General features: G+C 38.9%; 2 protein-coding genes across 2 annotated transcripts in view; one reads left to right on the top strand and one right to left on the bottom strand.

The window, feature by feature from the left end:
* Positions 1-18,075, bottom strand: part of LOC124794671 (serine/threonine-protein kinase Genghis Khan) — a 367,558-nt gene extending 349,483 nt beyond the window's left edge. The window contains exon 1 of the mRNA XM_047258205.1: positions 17,968-18,075. The gene's annotated coding sequence lies outside the window, so the exon portion shown is untranslated. The remainder of the gene's footprint in view (positions 1-17,967) is intronic.
* Positions 18,076-18,411: 336 nt separating this feature from the next.
* On the top strand, positions 18,412-21,606 carry LOC124794672 (protein lines-like). The gene is made up of 3 exons (XM_047258206.1): positions 18,412-18,652; positions 18,741-18,877; positions 18,996-21,606. The coding sequence occupies exon 3, from the start codon at positions 19,087-19,089 to the stop codon at positions 20,968-20,970; it is 1,884 nt and encodes a 627-aa protein (XP_047114162.1). The 5' UTR covers positions 18,412-18,652; positions 18,741-18,877; positions 18,996-19,086; the 3' UTR covers positions 20,971-21,606.
* The last annotated feature ends 586 nt before the right edge of the window (positions 21,607-22,192 follow it).

Consider the following 22,192-nt stretch of genomic DNA (forward strand, 5'->3'; position numbering starts at 1 on the left):
ATACCCTGTTGGCAAAAAGCTTATTACAGGCAGAGTAAAAGGTAAAACAGGGTAAGAATGAAAAAGGAGATCGATAATATTTCAAAGGAACAATCCCATCATTCATCTTAACTGGTTTGGAGGAACCACATAAAGTCTAAAACAAGTTGGTTAGTTGAACCCTGACTCCCATCAATGCAAGTGCATCATGCTAATCTCTGTGATATCCCACCTGGTATGAAGACCCCAATGACAACAATCTTAAAGTTAAATCTTAAAGATAAAGTTAGTGAACTGCTAATAGATGTTAACTCTGAAATTATTGGTATATCAGAGCACCACTTAAATAATTGGTAATTCAGAGGTTTCCTTTACCAGGCTACAGATTAGCTGGCTGTTTCTCAAGGAGTTCCTTGTGGCGTGGTGGAGTGGCTCTGTACATAAAAAACAGTATTTCATTTGAGTCCATAGACATATCACGACACTGCACTGAACAGATATTCTCTGACTTCAGAGCATTTTTGCTTAAGCTAGAGAGGGTTCTTGAGTCACTTTGTAGGAAGTACCAGAAAGTAGTTATATTTGGTGACTTCAATATTAATTTTGTACATGATTGCGCAAGAAGAAGGATGTTGGTAGATCTCCTAAATTCATATGATCTGACGCAAACTGTGTTTTTCCAACTAGGGTGCCAGGGAACAGTAGCACAGTCATAGACAATATTTTTATTCATTCTTCATTACTAGATGGGCATTCTGTTAGTAAACGGGTGAATGGCCTTTCAGACCATGATGCACAAATTTTAACACTAAAAGGTTTTTGTACTCAAACCAATGTCGTATTTAATTACAAACTACATAGGAAAGTTAATCCAACAGCAATAGAGAGTTTTTCAAAACTTGTCAAGGAACAAGAGTGGCAAGATGTTTATAGTGCCGATGATATAGATGATAAATACAATGCTTTCCATAACACATTTCTCATGCTCTTTGAGAGTTGCTTTCCATTAGAACATTCTAAATGGGATACTAGCAGTAATGGACAGCCCGGTTGGCTGACTAGTGGGATAAGGATATCATGTAGAACAAAGCGGGAATTATATCAAAATGTTAGAAGTAGTCACAATCAAGCTACAGTAGCCCATTACAAACAGTATTGTAAGGTGCTTAAAAATGTTATTAGTAAGGCAAAAAGTATGTGGTATGCAAATAGAATAGCTAATTCACAGGATAAAATTAAAGCCATATGGTCAGTTGTGAAGGAAGTGCCTGGTCAGCAGCACAAGGTTGACGATATAAAGTCAGTTCGCAGTAATAATATTTCTGTTACTGATAAATCAGATATATGTACAGTATTTAACCATTTTCTGAGCATTGCTGGTGAATTAAATAAAAATTTAGTTTCTACAGGAAATCATATAAATTTCTTAGCAAATGCCTTTCCGAGATTGACGTCTGAAATACTCCTCTGTGATACAGACAAGAGGGAGATTGAGTCAATAATTAAATCACTGAAGACTAAGGACTCTCATGGTTATGATGGAGTGCCTAGTAGAATATTAAAGTACTGTGCTGCACATGTTAGCCCTGTATTTAGCCATATTTGTAATTTTTCCTTTAGAAATGGTCAGTTTCCAGAGCGATTAAAGTACTCAGTAGTAAAGCCGCTTTATAAAAAGGGAGAAAGGGATAATGTAGATAATTTTGGATCTATTTCTATGCCATCAGTGTTTGCAAAAGTTATTGAAAAGGCTGTGTATGTAAGGTTAATTGATCATTTTATATCACACGATTTGCTATCAAATGTACAGTTCGGCTTTAGAAGTCATTTGACAACTGAAAATGCTATATTCTCTTTTCTCTGTGAGGTACTGGATGGGCTAAACAAGAAGTTTCGAACGCTTGGCGTATTTTTTGATTTAACAAAGGCATTTGACTGTGTTGATCTCACAATATTGCTCCAGAAGTTGGACCATTACGGAATAAGGGGAGTAGCTCACAATTGGTTTACCTCTTACTTTAGCAACAGGCAGCAAAAGGTCATTATTCACAATGTTGATAATGGCTGTGAAGTGGGATCTGAGTGGAGTACTGTCAAGTGGGGGGTGCCCCAGGGATCAGTGTTGGGGCCGCTACTGTTCCTTAGTTATATAAATGATATGCCCTCTAGTATTATGGGTAACTCTAAAATATTTCTGTTTGCTGATGACACTAGCTTGGTAGTAAAGGATGTTGTGTGCAACATTGACTCGGTTTCAAGTAGTGCAGTACATGACCTCAGTTCATGGCTTGTAGAAAATAAACTAACGTTAAATCACAGTAAGACTCAGTTTTTACAGTTTCTAACACACAATTCAACAAAACCTGACGTTTTAATCTCACAGAATGGGCATATGATTAGTGAAACTGAACAGTTCAAATTCCTAGTGTTCAGATAGATAGTAAGCTGTCATGGAAATCCCACGTTCAGGATCTTATTTAAAGACTTAATACTGCCATTTTCACTATTTGAACAGTATCGAAAGTGAGTGATACTTTGACACGTAAATGAGTCTACTTTGCTTATTTTCATTCACTTATGTCGTATGGTACTATGTTTTGGGGTAACTCTTCCCATTCTAGGAGGATATTTTTGGCTCAGAAACGGGCGGTTCGGGCAATAAGCGGTGTGAGTTCACGAACCTCTTGTCGACCTCTGTTCACGAGTCTGAGTATTTTGACACTGGCCTCTCAATATGTATATTCCTTATTGTCGTTTCTTGTTACCAATATTAGTTTATTTCCAACAATAAGCAGCTTTCAATCGGGTAATATTCGGCAGAAATCAAACCTCCATTTGGATCGGACTTCCTGAACTCTTGTGCAAAAAGGTGTGCAGTATACTGCTGCATCCATTTTCAATAAGCTGCCACTTGAATTCAAAAAACTTAACAGTAATTCACGCACTTTCAAATCGAAACTGAAGAGTTTCCTCATGGGTCACTCCTTCTATTCTGTCGAGGAGTTCCTTGAAAAATTAAGCTGATTCTCATTTTATTGCTGATAACGTTTGCTTAAACTTATGGACCGATTTTCTTTCAGGTTCATGAACATTTATTTTTATCTGTTATTACTTTTATGTTGTAAGTTCATGTACTGACACATTCCATGACCTTGGAGATTTGCTCCTCAATTTGGTCTTACGGAACTTGACATGTAAATAAATAAATAAAAACAAAATATCTTCCATAACTATTGTAGGACATTTTCTCATGATGTACTGTGTGTAAATGACTTTGTTCACTTATCCATTTGCATTACTGCAAACGGGTGAACAGATGTTTAGAGTACTAAAGAATGCTTACACAATAGAATAGATGAATTTAAACAGATTTGCTACAATTTCTGATAGCTGTACAATTCTCTTGGCCTCAATGTCTACTAATCTCCCGTTCATACCTCATCCTACCCCCACCATCCCACACTCCCACAAACTTCTTACTAACCTCTATTTCACTCTGACCCTCTAAGTTTAGTCTGTCTGATAGTTACGTTGTTGTTGTTGTTGTTATTGTGGTCTTCAGTCCAGAGCTTGGTTTGATGCAGCTCTCCCCGCTACTCTATACTGTGCAAGCTTCTTCATCTCCCAGTACCTACTGCAGTCTACATCCTTCTGAATCTGCTTAGTGTATTCATCTCTTAGTCTCCCTCTATGATTTTTACCCTCCACACTGCCCTCTAATACTAAATTGGTGATCCCTTGATGCCTCAGAACATGTCCTACCAAACAATTCCTTCTTCTACTCAAGTTGTGCCACAAATTTCTCTTCTCCCCAATTCTCTCAATACCTCCTCATTACTTATGTGATCTACCCATCTGATCTTCAGCATTCTTTTGTAGCACCACATTTCGAAAGCTTCTGTTCTCTTCTTGTCCAAACTATTTATCGTCCATGTTTCACTTCCATACATGGCTACACTCCATAAAAATACTTTCAGAAATGGTTTCCTGACACTTAAATCTATACTTGATGTTAACAAATTTCTCTTCTTAAGAAACGCTTTCTTTGCCATTGCCAGTCTACATCTTATATCCTCTCTACTTCGACCATCATCAGTTATTTTGCTCCCCAAATAGCAAAATTCATTTACTACTTTAAGCCTCTCATTTCCTAATCTAATTCCCGCAGCGTCACCCAATTTAATTCGACTACATTCCATTATCCTCCTTTTGCTTCTGTTGATGTTCATCTTTTATCCTCCTTTCAAAGACACTGTCCATTCCGTTCAGCTGCTCTTCCAAGTCCTTTGCCGTGTCTGACAGAATTACGATGTCATCTGCAAGCCTCGAAGTTTTTATTTCTTCTCTGTGGATTTTAATTCCAACTCCAAATTTTTCTTTTGTTTCCTTTACTGCTTGCTCAATATACAGACTGAATAACATCGGAGATAGTCTATAACCCTGTCTCACTCCCTTCCCAACTACTGCTTCCCTTTCATGCCCCTCGACTTTTATAACTGCCAACTGGTTTCTGTACAATTTGTAAATAGCCTTTCGCTCCCTGTATTTGACTCCTGCCACCTTCAGAATTTGAAAGAGAGTATCCCAGTCAACATTGTCAAAAGCTTTCTCTTAGTCTAAAGGTGCTAGAAATGTAGGTTTACCTTTCCTTAATCTATCTTCTAAGATAAGTCATAGGGTCAGTCTTGCCTCACGTGTTCCAACATTTCTACAGAATCCAAACTGATCTTCCCCGAGGTCAGCTTCTACCAGTTTTTCCATACAATCTACAAATTTTTATCTAAAATCTTCTCTCAGGTTTCTTCCTGCCTCTTCATCTACAACTACATCTATATTCTGAGTTTTGTTTTCATGACCTTACTGCAATATATCTTTAGGATGTTGTAATATGTTAGGTGACCCCTCTAGGAACACACGTTCTTGGAATTTAACAGCCAATCACACCACGATGCACAATGTCTTTCTTATATTATGTCAGTGGAGTTTGATGGGCAATTCTGTAACACTTTTACAATTACTAAAATAACTTGTGACAAAAGATACTGTTCTTTTTTGGATGTTTTCTTTTTCATTTATCAATGCTTATGCTACTTGATTTGCATCACACACTGAGGAACTATACTCAAATGTCAGTTGAACAAAAGTTTTGTAAGGTATTTCCTTCATGGAAAGAGTTCACTTCCAAGTATTCTTCCAAGGAATCTCAGTCTGACCTGAACCTTTCCTACAATCATCCAATACATGTACTCCCAGCCATTTAACAGATGTGACCATTTGAAGTGACAGTTTGGCAACTATTGTGTGCAGTTTTGTCCTAGTCCTATTCCTCCCTACCCTCAATCCCTATCTCACTGTGGGGAACACACTACCGCCCTGGCATGCATGATCGTCATCTCTCTGTGGTGCTACATTCTTTTCTTCTTCTCTTACCTTGTTTCCCCTCTCACAGCACTCCTCATCTTTTGCTCCTTCTTTCTTTGTTACTCACTTCATTTGCTCCACCCAATACATTCTCAAACTAGCTGTACTACATTTTTGCCATGACACGGTATCTCTGTTTTGTACTATTATTAAAATCTATGTGTGTAAGCTGAGCTACCATGTACCTGTTATGGTTTATATGCCTATCTACCATGCAATGCCTCAATACAAATCAACTGGTTACTTTACTGTGTTTTTTTATGCCATACAACTTTTACAGTATTGCTCACTGCCTTGAGGAATACTACAAATCACTTCTGTTTTACTCTATGACCTTCTGTCAGTTACTATGAACTGTGATCTCTCCGACAGGAAATCACGAATCCTGTCACATAACTGAGACAATATTCCATAAGCATGCAATCTGACTACAAGCCACTTGTGAGGAACAGTGTCAAAAGGCATGTGGAAATCTAGAAATAGAAAATCGATTTGAAATCCCTTGTCAATAGTGCTCAACAACTCAAGTGAGTAAAGAGCTAGTTGTGTTTTACAAGAACAATGTTTTCTAAAACCATGTTGACTGTGTATCAATAGACAGTTCTCTTCAAGATAATTCTTGCTCCTTGCAAATTTGTCTTCAGTCTCTAAACCATTGTAATACCTTATCCAGTTTTCTTCACAATTCAGTAACTAAACTAAGGAGTATGCATAATGATAAGTGCATGCCTTTATCTCGCCCAACCCTGGGATAGCCAAATCAAATTCTGGTAATGCAAGAAACTTTCTCTGAAGTCAGTTAATTGCTAAGGTGTGAAGTGTATCTGACATTTGGTTTCTTATAACAAGAACATGCTCCAGTGTATTTGATTCTTTGATTTGTCCAAGACTTTTGATACTGTTGACCATAAAATGCTACTAAACAAGTTAGATGCACTATGTACAAGAGAAATAGCAAAAAAATGCTTCCAGTCTTATCTGGAAAACAGGATGCAACAGTCATTGTTAAAACCCTAGGATTCCTATTAGAGCAATGAAAGTGGCAACTGGGCAGCTGGTACTAAATTAACAGTGAATATAAAGGAAACAAACAGTACGCACTTCAGCTTGAAGAAGGAAAATAACTGTCACATTAATCATAGATGGTAAATCTATTGATGGTGTAATAATCAGAAGTTCTTAGGGCTGAATATTGATTGTCAGTTAACGTGGAATGAACACACAAAGATATTGGCATAAAGAATGTCAGATGTTATGGTCTTAGGGTTCTATCAGCAGTTTGTAACAACCAATGTCATGTGGTGACACACTGTTCCTACAAATCCTCAATTCTCACCAATGGGATTCTTTTCTGGGGATCAAAGGCACAAGACATGTGCGTAATTTTTAAACTGCAGAAAAGGGCTGTAAGATTAACAACTAGAAGTAAAGTTGGGCTCACTGAAAAAAACTATTCTGCAGTATCTGCACTTACTCTCTGACCCGTCAGCAACAGCAGACACACCCATGTCCTGCAGTTAGCCTAGCCTCAGGCATCATCCACATCCTGCAAAGGAGCCTGCAGGCCAGCTACAACCACAACAGATTCCGGGTAGCGAGCTAACACAGCAACGACAATAACAATGTGGCTTGTTATCAATGAGGACTCAGGACATCACCACTGCAAGCACTACATTCACTGACAGGCGGCATTCCAATTGACAACATGAGGTACAGCCAGTGCAGGACTACTACTTTCTGCAAACCACTTGCCATAAACTATCCACACTGTATACCTCGGCCTCAGCCGTACTCCTGCTATTTCACAGACTCCAGACTCAGTTATTGTTCGCAATTAATCCAGGCAACTGCGCAGACTGCTCCACAATTCATCATATGGAGTATACTATCAAATGGCTTTGACCATCAGGAATCAGGGAAGAACCTTATTCAAGAGGACACAAACATCCAGACTTAAGCCTCGTGCTATGCCTCACTGGGCCAGGGCTTCATGATGAGCCTTACTATGGAGTTACTTGATGTGCTCTCTCTACCAGTGATTTACATCACATCTGAACATCAACCAGTAGCGTTATTTCTTCCTGTAATTGTACATGAATACGCAAGTATCATTTCCAGTGCACTGGGTTGCAGTTTTATTGTTATGTACCATAACTCAGTACATAACAAATTGGCGATGAGGACAAGTTTTGACCATCACTCCATGCCTTGTCCGCCATAATAGATTGGTGGTGATGACAAAACTCTTCTCTGCAAAGCCTCTTTCCATCACTGGTGACACAGTTTCCACTTTGGTCTGTCCATTTTCACTGTAGGCACTGAGGGGAACCAATCTTCCCCCCCCCCCCCCCCACCTTCTCATCCCAATACCTGAAGAAGTGGCAATCATGACATTTTCAGTCTCTTGTCTGCCATCCAGCCACTGCCTCCCTCTGGCTGCCCAATGCTTCTTCCTGTTGCATTCGCATATTGAGCCATGGCAGGCCATCTTCTTGAGCTGCTTCAGATATAGGAATTGGAGGTGAAATCACACATTTTTTGCTGCCTCCAGCACTGTTTTTCACAGTATCATCCACCGTAATGGATTGGCAACAATTTCTGACATACAAGGGTTCACAACGATCTGCTACATTTTTTGCCTAGGTTGTGCGAAGTGAAGGTTCCACCTACCGATTACACCTGCCAAATTTTACCCATCTGGCTGTAGTGTCACCTTTTTTTGTTTTATGTTTTTGCCCAGTCACTACCACCAAGCTATCTGATTGTCTCTGGTTCAGTCTCTCATACTTTTCTGCCCTCGACGTAACATTGTTTCTATTGCAGCATGCCTTATTTTGCATGAACTTCACACGTGATACTCTTGACATTTTCGGAGTTCTGAGAGAGAGGGTTGCAGTATGTCCCAGCAGCACTGAGTTCCACCCACCATCCAGCTGCCACTGCCCTCCGCCACAGCTTCCTTTTGCATCTGCACACTGCAGCCATGGTGGGCCCTATTCTCAAGGGTGGCACTATTATGGACATAAGTTGGCCACAGCACTCTAACTCAGTTCTGCTGCACTGACTGCTGCCGGCCTCCGTCCATGAATGGGTTCATTGGTTTCCAGTGTCATCCACATCCAGGGTCAAAAGTGCCTCCAGGATCATCTGCCTCCAGAGCTCCGAGGATCATCCGCCTCCAACGTTCAGCCAGCCTGCTGTAGTTTCTTGCTCTTCAGAATCTTCCATTGTACCAGCCTCTTGCCTGCAGACTCGCCAGCTCTGCTGGACTACACAACTTCTATGGGACCTTTCATTCCTCACCACTTACATGAGCCAAACCCTCCTTTTCCTTTCTGTGCACCTAAGCATGCTTCAGCATCAGGCACTCAATGGACCAATCTCTCCTGCATTCTGCCCTTCTCCTTCTGTGTTCATTCCTTGCTGCTGCACCTTCCCTGGCTTTACACCATCATTCCTTCCATGATGTCCTATTGTTAATCTGTTTCTTTCTTCTCCAGTTGTGTTCATTCGTATCAGTGTGTTTGCCATCATGCCTGGGCTGTCCACGAAGTCTGCAAAGCGACAACTCTCAATCTCGGATGTTGGTTCCGGAATCCGGGCTGCAGTTGCCTAAGGCTCCTCAGATACAGACGCTCCACATCGCCCGGATTAGGCATTACTCCCATTTGGAGCGGAATTGGAATCCGTTTGGATCTCCCCTGTGATGCTGGAACTCCTGGTCTCTCTTTCCCCCCCATGGGAGGGAAGGTTACAAGTTCCACAGAAACAAATCAATGGCTTTACCAGCTCTTTCCCCAAGGGGTAAGGGGGTGTACAATTTTCAGCTACGAGCACGGCAGCTCCGCCATCTTCTCCAAGGAAGAAGGCATGCGGTATCTGCACCTATTCTCCTGCTGGACAGCAACCCTAAGTGGTTGTAGCAAAAGAATAAGAAGAATACCAACACATAAAAATTTATCTTCTAAGTGCTTATGCTCACGTTTATATTGCCAGAAAGAGCAAGGCAAGGGACAGAGATTTTAAAATTAGTTGGAGGTTGAGTTTTAGAAGGATTCTTGTAAGCAAAGAATTACAGCAGCAGCTAGGAATTTTGCAGCTGAAGTTCAGACGACTGAAGACAAAAATGTTAGCAAAGAAATAGCATAATTTTTCCCACAAACACTTCAATACGAGTGCTATTAGCCATTACGTTAAAATTATACATACTTATCTGTCTATAGAAAGTAAACAAAAGTAACAGATATATACATACGCAGCATGTGAGTTAATTGCCGAACTATCACAGTAGCAAAAGGAGCACAGAGTACAACTTCTAGAGAACACAATTTTAAAAGAAAGTTAGACTGCGAAGAAAATCTTTTATGCTAGCAATGAGTTTCCTCCTCAGGGGACACCACCTTACAGTAGCACTGTCCATGCGGATGAGGAGGTTTGCGTGCTCTAGATCCTGAGGGCTATGCTGGCAGTAGCTTAGCTACCATCAGGGTCACCCATGCTGGATTGGCCAAGGGGGAGGAGCCAGACAAAGTGTATCCCACAATGGCCCACTGTTCCTTTTCACCTATCCCAAGCCGCCCTTACCCTGTCCATTTCCTGCCATCTCAAATCTTAATACAGGGTAGGGGGGACTCTTAGTCATACGGAAGCCAGCCGCCCTAATGGAGTAAACCCTTAAATGAAAATTGGGCAAGTCTGGAGGCTCTTAGGTGGCAGCACCACCACCAGACTAGGGAGCTGTGGGCCAATCACCGGCACTCCCAAAAACAAATGATTTAAAAAACAGCAGAAAAGAACAGCCGGACGGACTCAAATATGACAACCTTTGGCATGAAAAGGACAACAAAAATAGGTTTCTGGAATATTATAACATTGAGAGAAGCCAGCAGATTGAAACAGGTTACAAAGGAGATGACAAGTTACAGGTTGGATGGTCTCAGACTTAGTGAGGTGAGATGGCTAGAATTTGGAGAACACAAGGTGGATATACTTTTTTATACTCTGGACCCACTGGAGAGGATGCAGAACACAGAAATGGAGTTGGACTTTTGTTAACCAAAGGAGTGAAAATGAGCCTTACGGAATGGAAACTGGTTTCAGAAAGACTACTGACAGCACGTTTTAAGACAAATGTTCGAAATGTCACAGTCCTCCTACAGAAACCTCAGATAATGAACAGAAATAAAAAGAGTTTTACCTTTCCTTAAGTGTCACCATTAAAAGTACCAGTAAGAGAGACATCTTGATAATTATGAGAGACCTAAATGCAAAAGTCGGAAAGAACAATGAAAGCCTAGAGCATGTAAAGGAATTCCACAGTATGGAGAAATGAATGAAAATGGGGATATGTTTCAAATTTCTATGGCAGTCATAATTTGGTGACTGGAGGTACATTATTCCCACACAAGAATTGCCATAAGGTTATATGGGTATACCCTGATCATAGAACAGAAAACCAAATTGATCATATAGCGCTAAGCAAAAAATTTAGGTCACTGATGAACGTGACAAATAAATGCGGGGCTGATGTTGGCAATGATTACCACCTTATTGTTGCAAATTTTAGACTAAAATCATGGGTACAAATAGGAAGTTTGAGCAACGGAACAAAAAAATATGATGTGGGAAAACTTAGAACAACAGCAAAACACGAAGCTTTCTGTACTGAGCTAAGGAACCGCTACAAGGCACTCCGAGAAACACAGGAAAATGATGAATATAGTGTTGATGATAAATGGACTCAAATTAAGGACGTCTATTGCAATGTGTGCAAACAGGTCCTTGGCTTTAAAAACCATTTGAAGAAAGATTGGATGTCTGAGCGTACATGGAATTTGATCAGCTGTAGAAAGGAGATTAAAGCAAAATTAAATATGAGTAAAACAAGGCAACAGAAAACTCGAATGGAAGCTGAGTGTGCAGCTACTGACTCTCACATAAAGAGAGTGTGAGGAATGATAAGAGAAAGTAAATGGCGGAGCAAGCTCTGAGAGCAGAGACAGCTGTTGCAGCAAGGGGTGATGCAAAAGAACTGTACCGCAACACTACAGTGTTATACAAAAAAGGTTTCAACAAGAACAGACCTGTGAAAAGCAAGGAGGGTCGACTGTTGACAACAGAAGAAGACCAACTTAGAAGATGGAGAGAACATTTTTCTGAAGTCTTAAACAGAGAGCAAGCTGAAGAGAGGAAGAGGCAATGGAATTTTCCAGATGCCAGTGACAGAATCAATGTAAACACACCAAGACTGAAATTAAAATAGCTCTCAAACAAATAAAGAACAGGAAGGCTCCAGGAATAGATAATATTGCACCTGAGGTGCTAAAAGCAGACATTGACACCATGGTAAATTTAATGCATCCATTGTTTGAGAAGATATGGTCAGAAGAGAAAATATCAAAGGATTGGAAAGAAGGGCTGGTTATTAAGTTGCCAAAGAAAGGGGATACTACCAACTGCAATAACTGGTGAGGCATCAGCCTCCTATCTGTACTAAGTAAAGTACTCTGTAGATTGATTCTAAATCGTATCAAGGACTCAGTCAAGGCACGACTGAGAAAAGAGCAAGTTGGGTTTAGAGAGCACAGAAGTTGTGTTGATCTCATCAACACACTGCATGTAATACTTGAGCAGAGTGCAGAATGGCAGAAAAAACACTACCTTACATTTATTGATTTTGAAAAGGCATTTGACACTCTTAATAGGAGAGTTCTGTGGCATACCTTGGAAGAATATGGAATACCATTAAAGATAATAAATATTATTAAAGCCTTGTATGGTTGATATGAATGTAGGGTGCTACACAATGGGAAACTTAATGAATCTATCCAAACAAATGCTGGGGTGAGGCAGGGATGTATTCTGTCACCTACCTTCTTCTTGTTGGTACTGGACAGTGTAATGAAAAGAGTTGTTGTTGATGATAGGAGAAGAGGTATTCAGTAGGGAATGCAAGACAGGCTTGAAGACATTGACTTTGCTGACAATATCTGGCTGTACTCGCAAAGATTACGTGACAAGGAAGAAAAGCTGGAAAGACTGAAAGAGGAAGCAGAAATTGCAGGACTTAAAATAAATGTTCAGAAAACTAAGGAAATGAGAATGCGATCTGAAAAACAAGCGAAGCTAACAGGAGAATGTAAAGAGTCGGATATGGAAGGCAAATGGAATCTTTGTATAACTGTACCCTGTCTGGCATAATAAGAACATCTCGACATGACCCAAGCTGCACTTGTTCAATAGCAATGTAAAGTCAGTCCCCCTGTATAGTTGCGAAACATGGAAGGTAAGAAACATGATTGTAAACCAGCTGTAAGTCTTCATAAACCAGTGTCGTCGGCAAATTATAAATGTGAGGTGACCAGATGTTATATCAAATGACGAATTGTGGGAGATAACAAACCAGCGACCAATCAGTGAACAAATAAAAGAAAGAAAATGGAGGTGGATTGGTCACACAATACGCAACAACAAGGACCTGTTGAAAAGGCAGCACTGGATTGGAATCCACACGGAGCACGTAGACGTGGCCGCCCAAAAGAGACGTGGGAAAGAACGGTGGAAGAAGAAGCACTGAAAGCTGGTAAAACACGAAGTGAAGTGAAATGTTTGGCTGCCAACAGAACCAGGTGGAAGGTCTTTACTGCTGCCCTAAGAGCCAACAGGAACTAAAGGAAATAAGTCAAAGTAAATCAACAATGAGTTTGACGACTTGTCCCACACAGCGATAGCCTATATGAGAATGAGGCTCATATAAGGAAATCATTATAATTTTAACTTGTACAGTATTTCCCATGAAAAAGGAATATATCTACAACCGAACAAGTCTGCTGCTGTGTTAAAATGTATCATCTGCACTCCGCTATGAGAGGAAAAGTCTCTCCAGATGCCAGATGACACCTTTGTACTCATTGCCGTAACTGATTTTATTGACAAACATTTGTCCTCAAATGGATTGTATTGGTGGAGTGCATAGGGAATTTTCATAGCTATTCACCACATCTACTGGCACTGAAGTAAGTAACATTTACATCCTGGTGTCACCCACTGACTTCCAGGACTTGTTTTATGAATTATACAACACTGATGGCGTCTTTGTACTTATATCTTGCATAGTGTGTTGAAGTGTTCTGAGCTATTTGTACATCTGTTATTAGAATGCAGTTGTGCTGTGCTATCAACATAGCAGGCTAAAGACTTCCAATAGGAGCAAACTGTTTGTGTGCACTTCATTGATGCATTTATGACAACAATAGTAAATCTTGGGGTTTCTCAAATAATTGAATTTGATGTGGCGATAGCACATGCAGTGTTCATAAGAAGACTGCTGGCTAAATACAATAGTGGAGGAAAAAACTAAATTACTGGTACAAACGAGGACATTAGACAGAGGGATTTCCTCTTAAAAGTAGACTATCGTCAGGAAGTGATTGCTTGGCTTAATATGCCCACAGAAAATGCAGTATCAATGAAAACTGTGACTGGAGTACGCTTACAAAACATTCATGATACAGCTACTGACAAACTTAGTTCAAACTAAGTGAATGCAAAGAAGAGGGTTTCAATGCTGCAAGGAATGTAAAATCTGGATGATAAACAAACTAAAGTAAGTAATAGTAATATGGTATGTTCAGACTACTTTTATGCTATTCAGTAGATGGAAATATTTCCATTGATTTCTGTTTATCAGAGTTTTCCTGGATCATTTAGGCAAATGCCAGGATGGTTCCTTAATCAAGGCCAGAGACAGCCACCTGTCCTACTCTCACGGACTACTTGCCCGATCCTCATAAAACATGATATGTATACTGTGTGTTGTGTATTTTTACCTACTGATCTGCGCTGTATTACCTTGATAAATCCTATATTGTTGAGAGATGACCCTTGGATGAATGAAGATAAACAAAATTAATTTAAATATTTTAATATATGCTTGGTGAAATAATAAATGGCATTTTCAGTAGACAGGCCCTATTGGAATCTCAGTAAAGGAAACTGCATATTCTAAAATGAAAACATCCTTGTCACAAGATTCTTCTGGCCTTTATAGTCATTGGTGAATATATTCCAGTCATCATAGCCTGTAATGAAAGAATACTGAGGGTTCATTACCTTCACCTGTCTCTTTTTGAGAGAAATGAATATTTTCTATCAGAATAATGATATAAAATCCCATTTACCATCTATCAGAATGATAAGTATGATTCCATGGGAGGATAAGGACAGTTCATGTTGCCAAAGGTGGCCCTACAGCATAGGTACAAGGTAAAGTTGCCATCAACCCAAAGACCGGTTTGAACACCGTAGTGCTTTACCAGGCACGGCCCTTTAGAAGCAGTGTGTCACACCTTGCCTCTGAACTGAAAAACCTACAATTTAACATGGAGTGCCCAACCACAGTGCACTTCATACCTTCACCTTGCCTTTGAACTGAAAAACCTACAGTTTAAAGTGAACTGCCAAATCACAGTGCACTTCAATGTTTTCCACGTTAACAAATACTGGCAGATGCGAAAGAAATGACAAGTGACACATAAAAGTCCTAGGATTGGCCAGGGATTGAAAGTCAGACCTTTGAATCAACACTGGGCACTTATCCATTACACTGTACCTATTAGGAGGAAAATCATGTTATTTTGTTCAACTTCTGTATAGTTAAAGGAAAAGTAAGAGATTTAATTCACCATTAATAATCAATTAAACAATGTTGCAACTACAATTCTGGAAAAAATATTGGCACACCTCCACAGCCAATACGAAAAATTACAATTAGTTTGAAAGGTTGCATATGTAAATTGTTAGTTGCTAGTCAAAGAATTAAGTATTCTCATATAGAACAGCTGATAGGTACTCCACAAATAATCTGATCCACTAACAAATCATGGAAGATGGAATTACAGGTGACAGGATATCTGCACAATACAAATATTCCAGGAATAAATATGGAACTACTACATATATGTCTGACAAGGGTAGGGACAGGAATGCACCATTTACCAGAGCCACAATGTTCACTGTTTTTATTCGGGGCCAAGTGAACCTACCTATTATATGGGTGCAAACCCAACACTTGATATATTTTTCTTTTCTTATGTAGATTAGGAACACAGATTGATCTGTAGCATAGCATGACATCAAGGTTAAGTTGGAAGGTGACAGTTTGATTGTGAACTGGCAAGGCAAACAAATCTAAATATGAAATCTACATAAAAGAACAATACATTATCCTAGATTTCGAAACTATTAGTTCCTTTGGCTGCTTTCATCTTCACAACAGGTGAGTCCCTCTTATCCCGGGAATGAGCAAGCCACCCTTCCTTTTCAATCTTCGTGACAAACCCCCCACCCCCTGGAAGACGCATTATAAAGGACACATTCAACAGAAAGAAATTGTTTATGAATCACTCTTCCCGTAAAGAGTAAAAAGGGAAATTAAATAATTACGTACATAGCTTTAATACATTCCCTCTACGAGATGAGTGAAGGCATAGTTAAAAACAATACAGCGTTAAATGATTATACATGAACTACAATCCAAAAACTGTCTAGCAAATACGCCTTGGAAATAAACAGATGTAAAATACAATAAAGTGCAGAATGTATTTGAAGAGTGATATAAATTCAGGATATAAAAATCACACACAGTGAGAGGGGGAGAAAAAGGAGGGAGGGGGGGGGGGGGAGGAGACCAAGATTTTTGCCACAAACTCTCATTGGCAGGAAGACAGCAACTCTTTACACTATCAGCAGACTAACGAAATTCTTAAGGATGATGACAACTTTGAACAAAAATAGACACAGTTAGTTTGGAGACTGACAATTTTTGACAATTTCTATACCAGTTATGTAGAATATTATTGAAGCTGTCACAGAACTGAAATTAAGAAACGAAATAAATGTCATACTTCACTAGCAACTATCGCTTTCAAGTTATGAGGAGACTATTTTGGATTTCATAGATAGATTGTAAACATAAAGGTCAAAATGTAGATTGTGTCTATAACTACTCTTTCAGACTACTGCCAAATACTTTCATGGAAGGACAGTTATGAATGCCAACAAGCAAAGAAGAATAAATTTCATATATGAAATGCCCATCACCTCAAGTGTTGAGCTGAAGACCATTATTTTGGCTGAAATGAAAAAAATAAACAAACAAATACATAACTGGTGAGTACCCAAATGTTTACTCATCACTAAACTTGATGCGTTGGGTAGGAAATTTTCATCCTGTTTCCAAGTTAAGAACTCAAGGTTGACACTTTTGTAGGCTGATCTAGGTGTTTTGCAACAAAGAATGATGTGAAACTAAAAAAATAGTAAAACAACATGAGATCTGTGGGTTCACTTTGATGTAAAATACTTTGTTATATCGAAACGAATTTCAACATGACCAGATAGATTTCTCTATTTTCCTTTGTTTCTAAGTTTTGCATCGAGGCACTGCACCCAAACTCGCATTGTTTTGAGCTAAAAAGTGCAGTGAATATAAAAACAAACAAAACTGATAGAAAAATGCATAGATACGAAGTTAACTTAAGCTATTTTTCAGTTTAAAAAGGCACATTGCAGCATCCTTTTTTTTTTTTTTTCTTCTTTTTTCGTTTTTAATTTCTTTCATTCTTAGGATCTTGGGAACTATTCCTGTTCAGTTTCATAAGGAATGTCAGTACATATAACACTATTTGTGTGATGCCACTACAGATCAAATAAATCTAATATTAACATACCAACATTATGACAATCTGCTGAGCATGGAATCATGTGAAAATGTCTGTAGCACATCAAGTTTGTTAAAAAGCAAAACACACACACACACACACACACACACACACACACACACACACACATCATGCTGTTACAACACAATGATTTTGTAGCTGATGTACAACTGGCATGTTTAACTAATCAGCCAAGACGTTCACCAGAGCAATCGGAATTCCAGTTAATGTTAGCTCTAAAGTGGAAAACATCCAAATTAATTGAGAAACTGAAATAACATAGTTTCGATACTCCTACTCGCTAATAAATGATGAACATTTCATTCATTCTCCCAAACCTGCCAGTTCCTGTAGTTTATCCGAATCTGACAATTATTAATTGTTTGTGTAGCTGATAAAAAGACTGCAACTTTATCAGGATATTATTGCAAACTGGTTCACTGTTCACTTTATTTAAGACCTGTGCTTGTTTGATACGCAGAAACAGCACAAATATTAACAGAACCTAGAACATTTTCGCTATTCCACACACTATGTGCTACTGTTATGATGTCTTTTGACAGCTAGTATATACATGAGACAAGAGCGCACCACACAACAAATCACATGTTCTGCTACTGCGAAAGGATGTTTGCTGGATGCAAGACAAAGGTATAAACTTCTCAAATTGCGAGAATTCTTTTTCATTCAGCTTCACTCCCTATTTCCCATATTGAAAGCTATGAAGCTAACCTATATCATCGCTCTATTTAAAGGCCAAGCTAAGTAGCCAGTTCTTTTTGTTATGGTTTTGTTAATAGTTAAAAGTTGAATCCATGCTTACAAATTTTATTTAAAATCGTCATACCGATTACACGAAGTTTTTTATCTTGTTAATGGGGTCGCTTCATTTTCGTCATTCAGTTATCCCCATGACCCCCTACTTCGACTCCAAAATATGGCTGCCACACCTAGCCATCAAAGGAATTGTGGGAGTGTGCAGTCAGAAATGTAAACAATATTGCCAAGTTGTCTGTTACTTCCAAATTAAATTTGATAAATACTTGACGAATTATTCGCAAAGGAGTTGTGCTGCATCAGACAAAGCTAGTGGCATTTGTTAAAACTAGAAAACTCTGATGTACTTTCAAGAACAGTTTTTAACATTAATATTCTGTTTGTACTTTTATTATACAAACCGTTCGTATTAACTGCAAAATACTCATTATTTTCTTGCAGACTATTCCTTAGCCACGACGAATACTAATCCTGTAAACAGTGACCAAAACTGTAATTACACCGACGTCCAATTTGGCAACACTGAACACCTTACAACCCGGATACCTATATATTTACTCTTAAATCAAAGTAAAATATGTGCTGGTCGTTGATATTCGTGTGAGAAATACCAGTGTCGGTGCCTGACCCATTTTTTTTTTGTAATGTTGATGTTTTTATTTACATAGTGAACTTTCGCTAACGTTGTATGCGTAGGCGTGAATAAATATGAACATTAAATGTAGGTAGATGACAGCGTCATATTGTTCATGATGGTGGGTTGTTGTGGATTTGTGATATGGTCTGTGAATTTGTGGTGGACAACTTCGCCAAGAAAGTAAGAAATGTGTCGTTATTGTATAGGTACGTGTCTGCCGTACGACAATTTGACAGCATCTATGTCATTAAATCGACTTACATGGAAAAGATTTCAAAATCTTTTTACGCGCCTGACGAGTTTGCTTCAATTCGCTATGCCTGGGATGAGATTGGCAGATTCGGTGAGTAGTCATTGTCTGCAACTGTTTCGAAAGTAATATCTTGTTGTATTTTAGTCACTAGTAGTCGATGACGTCTCCTGAACATCTAGAGCATTAATTACACTCCCTTGTTTTGCAGATTTCTGAGGTTCCTGCGCTAGGACAGAACCATCCACAGTTGGTTGAACTTTGGTTACAGAAATGACACCAGAAACCCAGAGGACTACTTCATGCAACAATATATTTGTCGTGAGGATATACATCACCATAGATTTGCCACACTACAGGAATTTAAAGTGAATTTCATGGTCCTTAAAAGGACATCCTTAGTACCTTCGGTACCAACAATGGGTGAGCCTGTGAAGAAAAAGCAAAGAGTTGATGAAATAACTGACATAAATTTGCAGAGTGACGGTGATACGACTGTGGAGGAGGAATTGGCTGCGATACAGCAGCACATTCTGAATCAGTGTTTGTGCCCTGTGTCAGAAACATGTCTGTGGAAACCTTTTCAAGGCGTGAAACTTGTGTCTGAAGAACAAGGAGATTACCGCATACCAGTGCTGTCGGAATGGAGCCGTGACAGAATCCTGTTATTTGTTAGCATATTGCAGCTTTTATGTGAAGTTGCTATTAAACAAAATTCGAAGGGCACTCTGTGTAGTCGAATTGGTGAAATATGTGACGTTCTAGTTAGGAATGAATACGGTTTGATTGAGCAACTCATAGAGTTTTCTTCGCACCCAGATCCCTTTGTATGCTTCGCTGCTAGCAGAGCTTTGTCAGCCTTTTTAATAGTGTCTAAATCTCACGTTAATCCTACCTGGTTAGAAAGCCTTACAGAAAATATTCTCATTACAACATTGCCACAAAAAATTTCTTTTTCTTTAGAAGTAATTAAACATGTTGTAGAATGGAAAGATATTGATAATCATCCATTAGAGGACAACAGTGAGGACAGGCCACCAACTGGTTGTGTTGTGACGAGTTTATCTGATCCAGAAAGCTTGGACACTAGCCAAGTAAAATGCTTGTGCATAAAAGCACTAGAATCTAAGTGGCCAGCAGTAGTCAGAAAATTTGATGGATTGATAGCATCATACTCTAATGAACATGAATCATCTATCATAACATTCCTTGGTTTGTGGGAAGCAATCATTTCAGTTAAAGCAAATCTATCTGTAGTTGACACAAAACCTTTTTATGCCCACTTGGACAGCTTTGTAGGACTGCTCAATTCAGCTGTTCCTGCTGGCATTTGGAAACATTTGTTAGCGTTGTTCAATGAAGTTCTTTGTTATGGCAGTACACTTGCATTGCAGGATATATTGGCTGAAGAACCTTGTGCACTGGCTCATTTGGTGGTGCGAAGTGTGAAAGACTGGCATTTGTTGGATACTCTTCCATATCGCGGTGGTAGTGGAAGGTTTGGTGGTGGTGCAGGTGATGGTGATCGTCCATTACTGCAAAAAATGGTTTTGCTGGTGCTGAAGAGTGTTGCTGTGACTGTGAAAGAAACAAGATGTGATAGCTCGAGTGACAGTTCCCTTGGTTCAGAGGCAGATGATGTGGATGCTGACATGGCTGTCATTGAACGAAGTATTAGAGAAGTGCTCCGTCAATTGGACAACTGTGTGAAGACACTGCTTCCCTTTCACCCTGAAACACCTCTTGCCCAGTGGGTTGTTCAGTTGTTTACAGACCAGGATGATGCCTTAATTGAAGGAATGGTATGTTGTTTGGATGTAGCTGTAGGTTTATTTTACCGAAGCAGTACTCAGGTTGACTTAGGACGTACATTGAGTCCAGGAACAACTTTTGTACAGTTTCTTAGAGCTGTTTCTCATGATCCAGATGTGCTACTGGATCTCCTTGTCTCAAATGAGACTTGCTTTTTGCTGTACCTGTTACGCTTGTTGAAGTTCATACGTCGAAATTGGGAGGACTTTGTCGCTTGTTGTGGTAGAGAACTGGATGACACGATGTCTGTTCTAATAAGATTACGCCTTGCGATTGACAGGCTTGTGTCCAAAGCCCTGTTCCCGTATAATATTAATCCTGTGCTGAGGCTGTTAGAGAAGTGTGAACAGATGTACGAAGTTAATGACAGCTAGTATTGGATTTAACAGGAGCTCTATCCTCAGTGAGTTGTGTATGCCTGTGTTCCTTATTTTGTGTAGTTGTGAAATAATTAGTCTTGTTTATTTATATTTCCATCATGTACTAAAAAAAATCAGAAGGCAAGTTAAGCAACATATAACATATTTTTTTACCAAAATAGTGTAAATATATGTATTTTATACAGTGGTGTTAATATTTATATAGTTTTAATATTTTTTTTTTTTTTATTCAACATGGTCACATATCAGCAAGCCATTCCAACATAAGTTACCCCTGTAAACTGTACAAAGTTGCATGCAGAAAATAGTATGCTTAATGCTACACCTTACCAAAGTTTTGGCAAAAAACTGCCATGTGCTGCAAGTTCTTGATTATGATGTATTTTCCTCATTTCCTTTGTAATAATGAGCTGATCATTTAAATGCTCATACATGTAACTGTACCTCAGACCACTGAATAGAAATTTTCCATTGAAAGCAGCTGTTTTCAGTAATGTTAAAATACTTTTTAAGTTGGTGTTACTACCTGCACCAAAACTTTTGTTTAATACTAACATGCTCATTTTTGAATATAAGAATGTGGAAAAGACATTGTGAATTTTCATGAAAATCATTTGGATGATAAACAAATTTTAAATACATAATTTGGGCATAATTAATACTTAATATAATCTTTCTGATCATTTGAATAAATGTTGAATGGTGTTCACCATGCAGTTAACCTGTTTTAATGACCTTATGTTGTACTGTGTAATTCAAAAAGTGGTGCTGTAGAAAAGCCTTCAAATCTCAAATATTGTCTGCTAGATGCAGTTTTACTTCGTCAGTTCATCAGTGTTGTTTAATGATGTCTTTAAGGTTTTGTACTGCAATGTGAGCATTATTTTTATGATAAGTGAATAATTTCCTGTCCACTTTAAAGGCAGTTTATTTTCCATGTTGATTTGTTCAGAAAATATTAAGATTACATTATTACTGAATTTTGAGTCCACCTGTTATGCAAAGAACTGGGTGAATATATGCCCAGTCTTGTTTCAGCCCCATTTTGTCATTGTCAGTGGGTACTGTTGTTCATATTTTAATTTTTTCCCTCATTGTTGGGTTATGCAGGATTCTGTTTATATTACTGTATATTGCTAACTTGACATCTGCACTGCAACAATTATTGCTGCCTCACCAACCCCTCCCTCCCTCAAGTGGGAAATATTTTAGGGCA

This window comes from Schistocerca piceifrons, chromosome 4 (assembly GCF_021461385.2).
Source record: "Schistocerca piceifrons isolate TAMUIC-IGC-003096 chromosome 4, iqSchPice1.1, whole genome shotgun sequence".
NCBI classification, from domain to species: domain Eukaryota; kingdom Metazoa; phylum Arthropoda; class Insecta; order Orthoptera; family Acrididae; genus Schistocerca; species Schistocerca piceifrons.

Excerpts from the sequence above, each read along its gene's own strand:
- LOC124794672 (XM_047258206.1), top strand. The coding sequence starts at position 19,087 with ATGCAACAATATATTTGTCGTGAGGATATACATCACCATAGATTTGCC.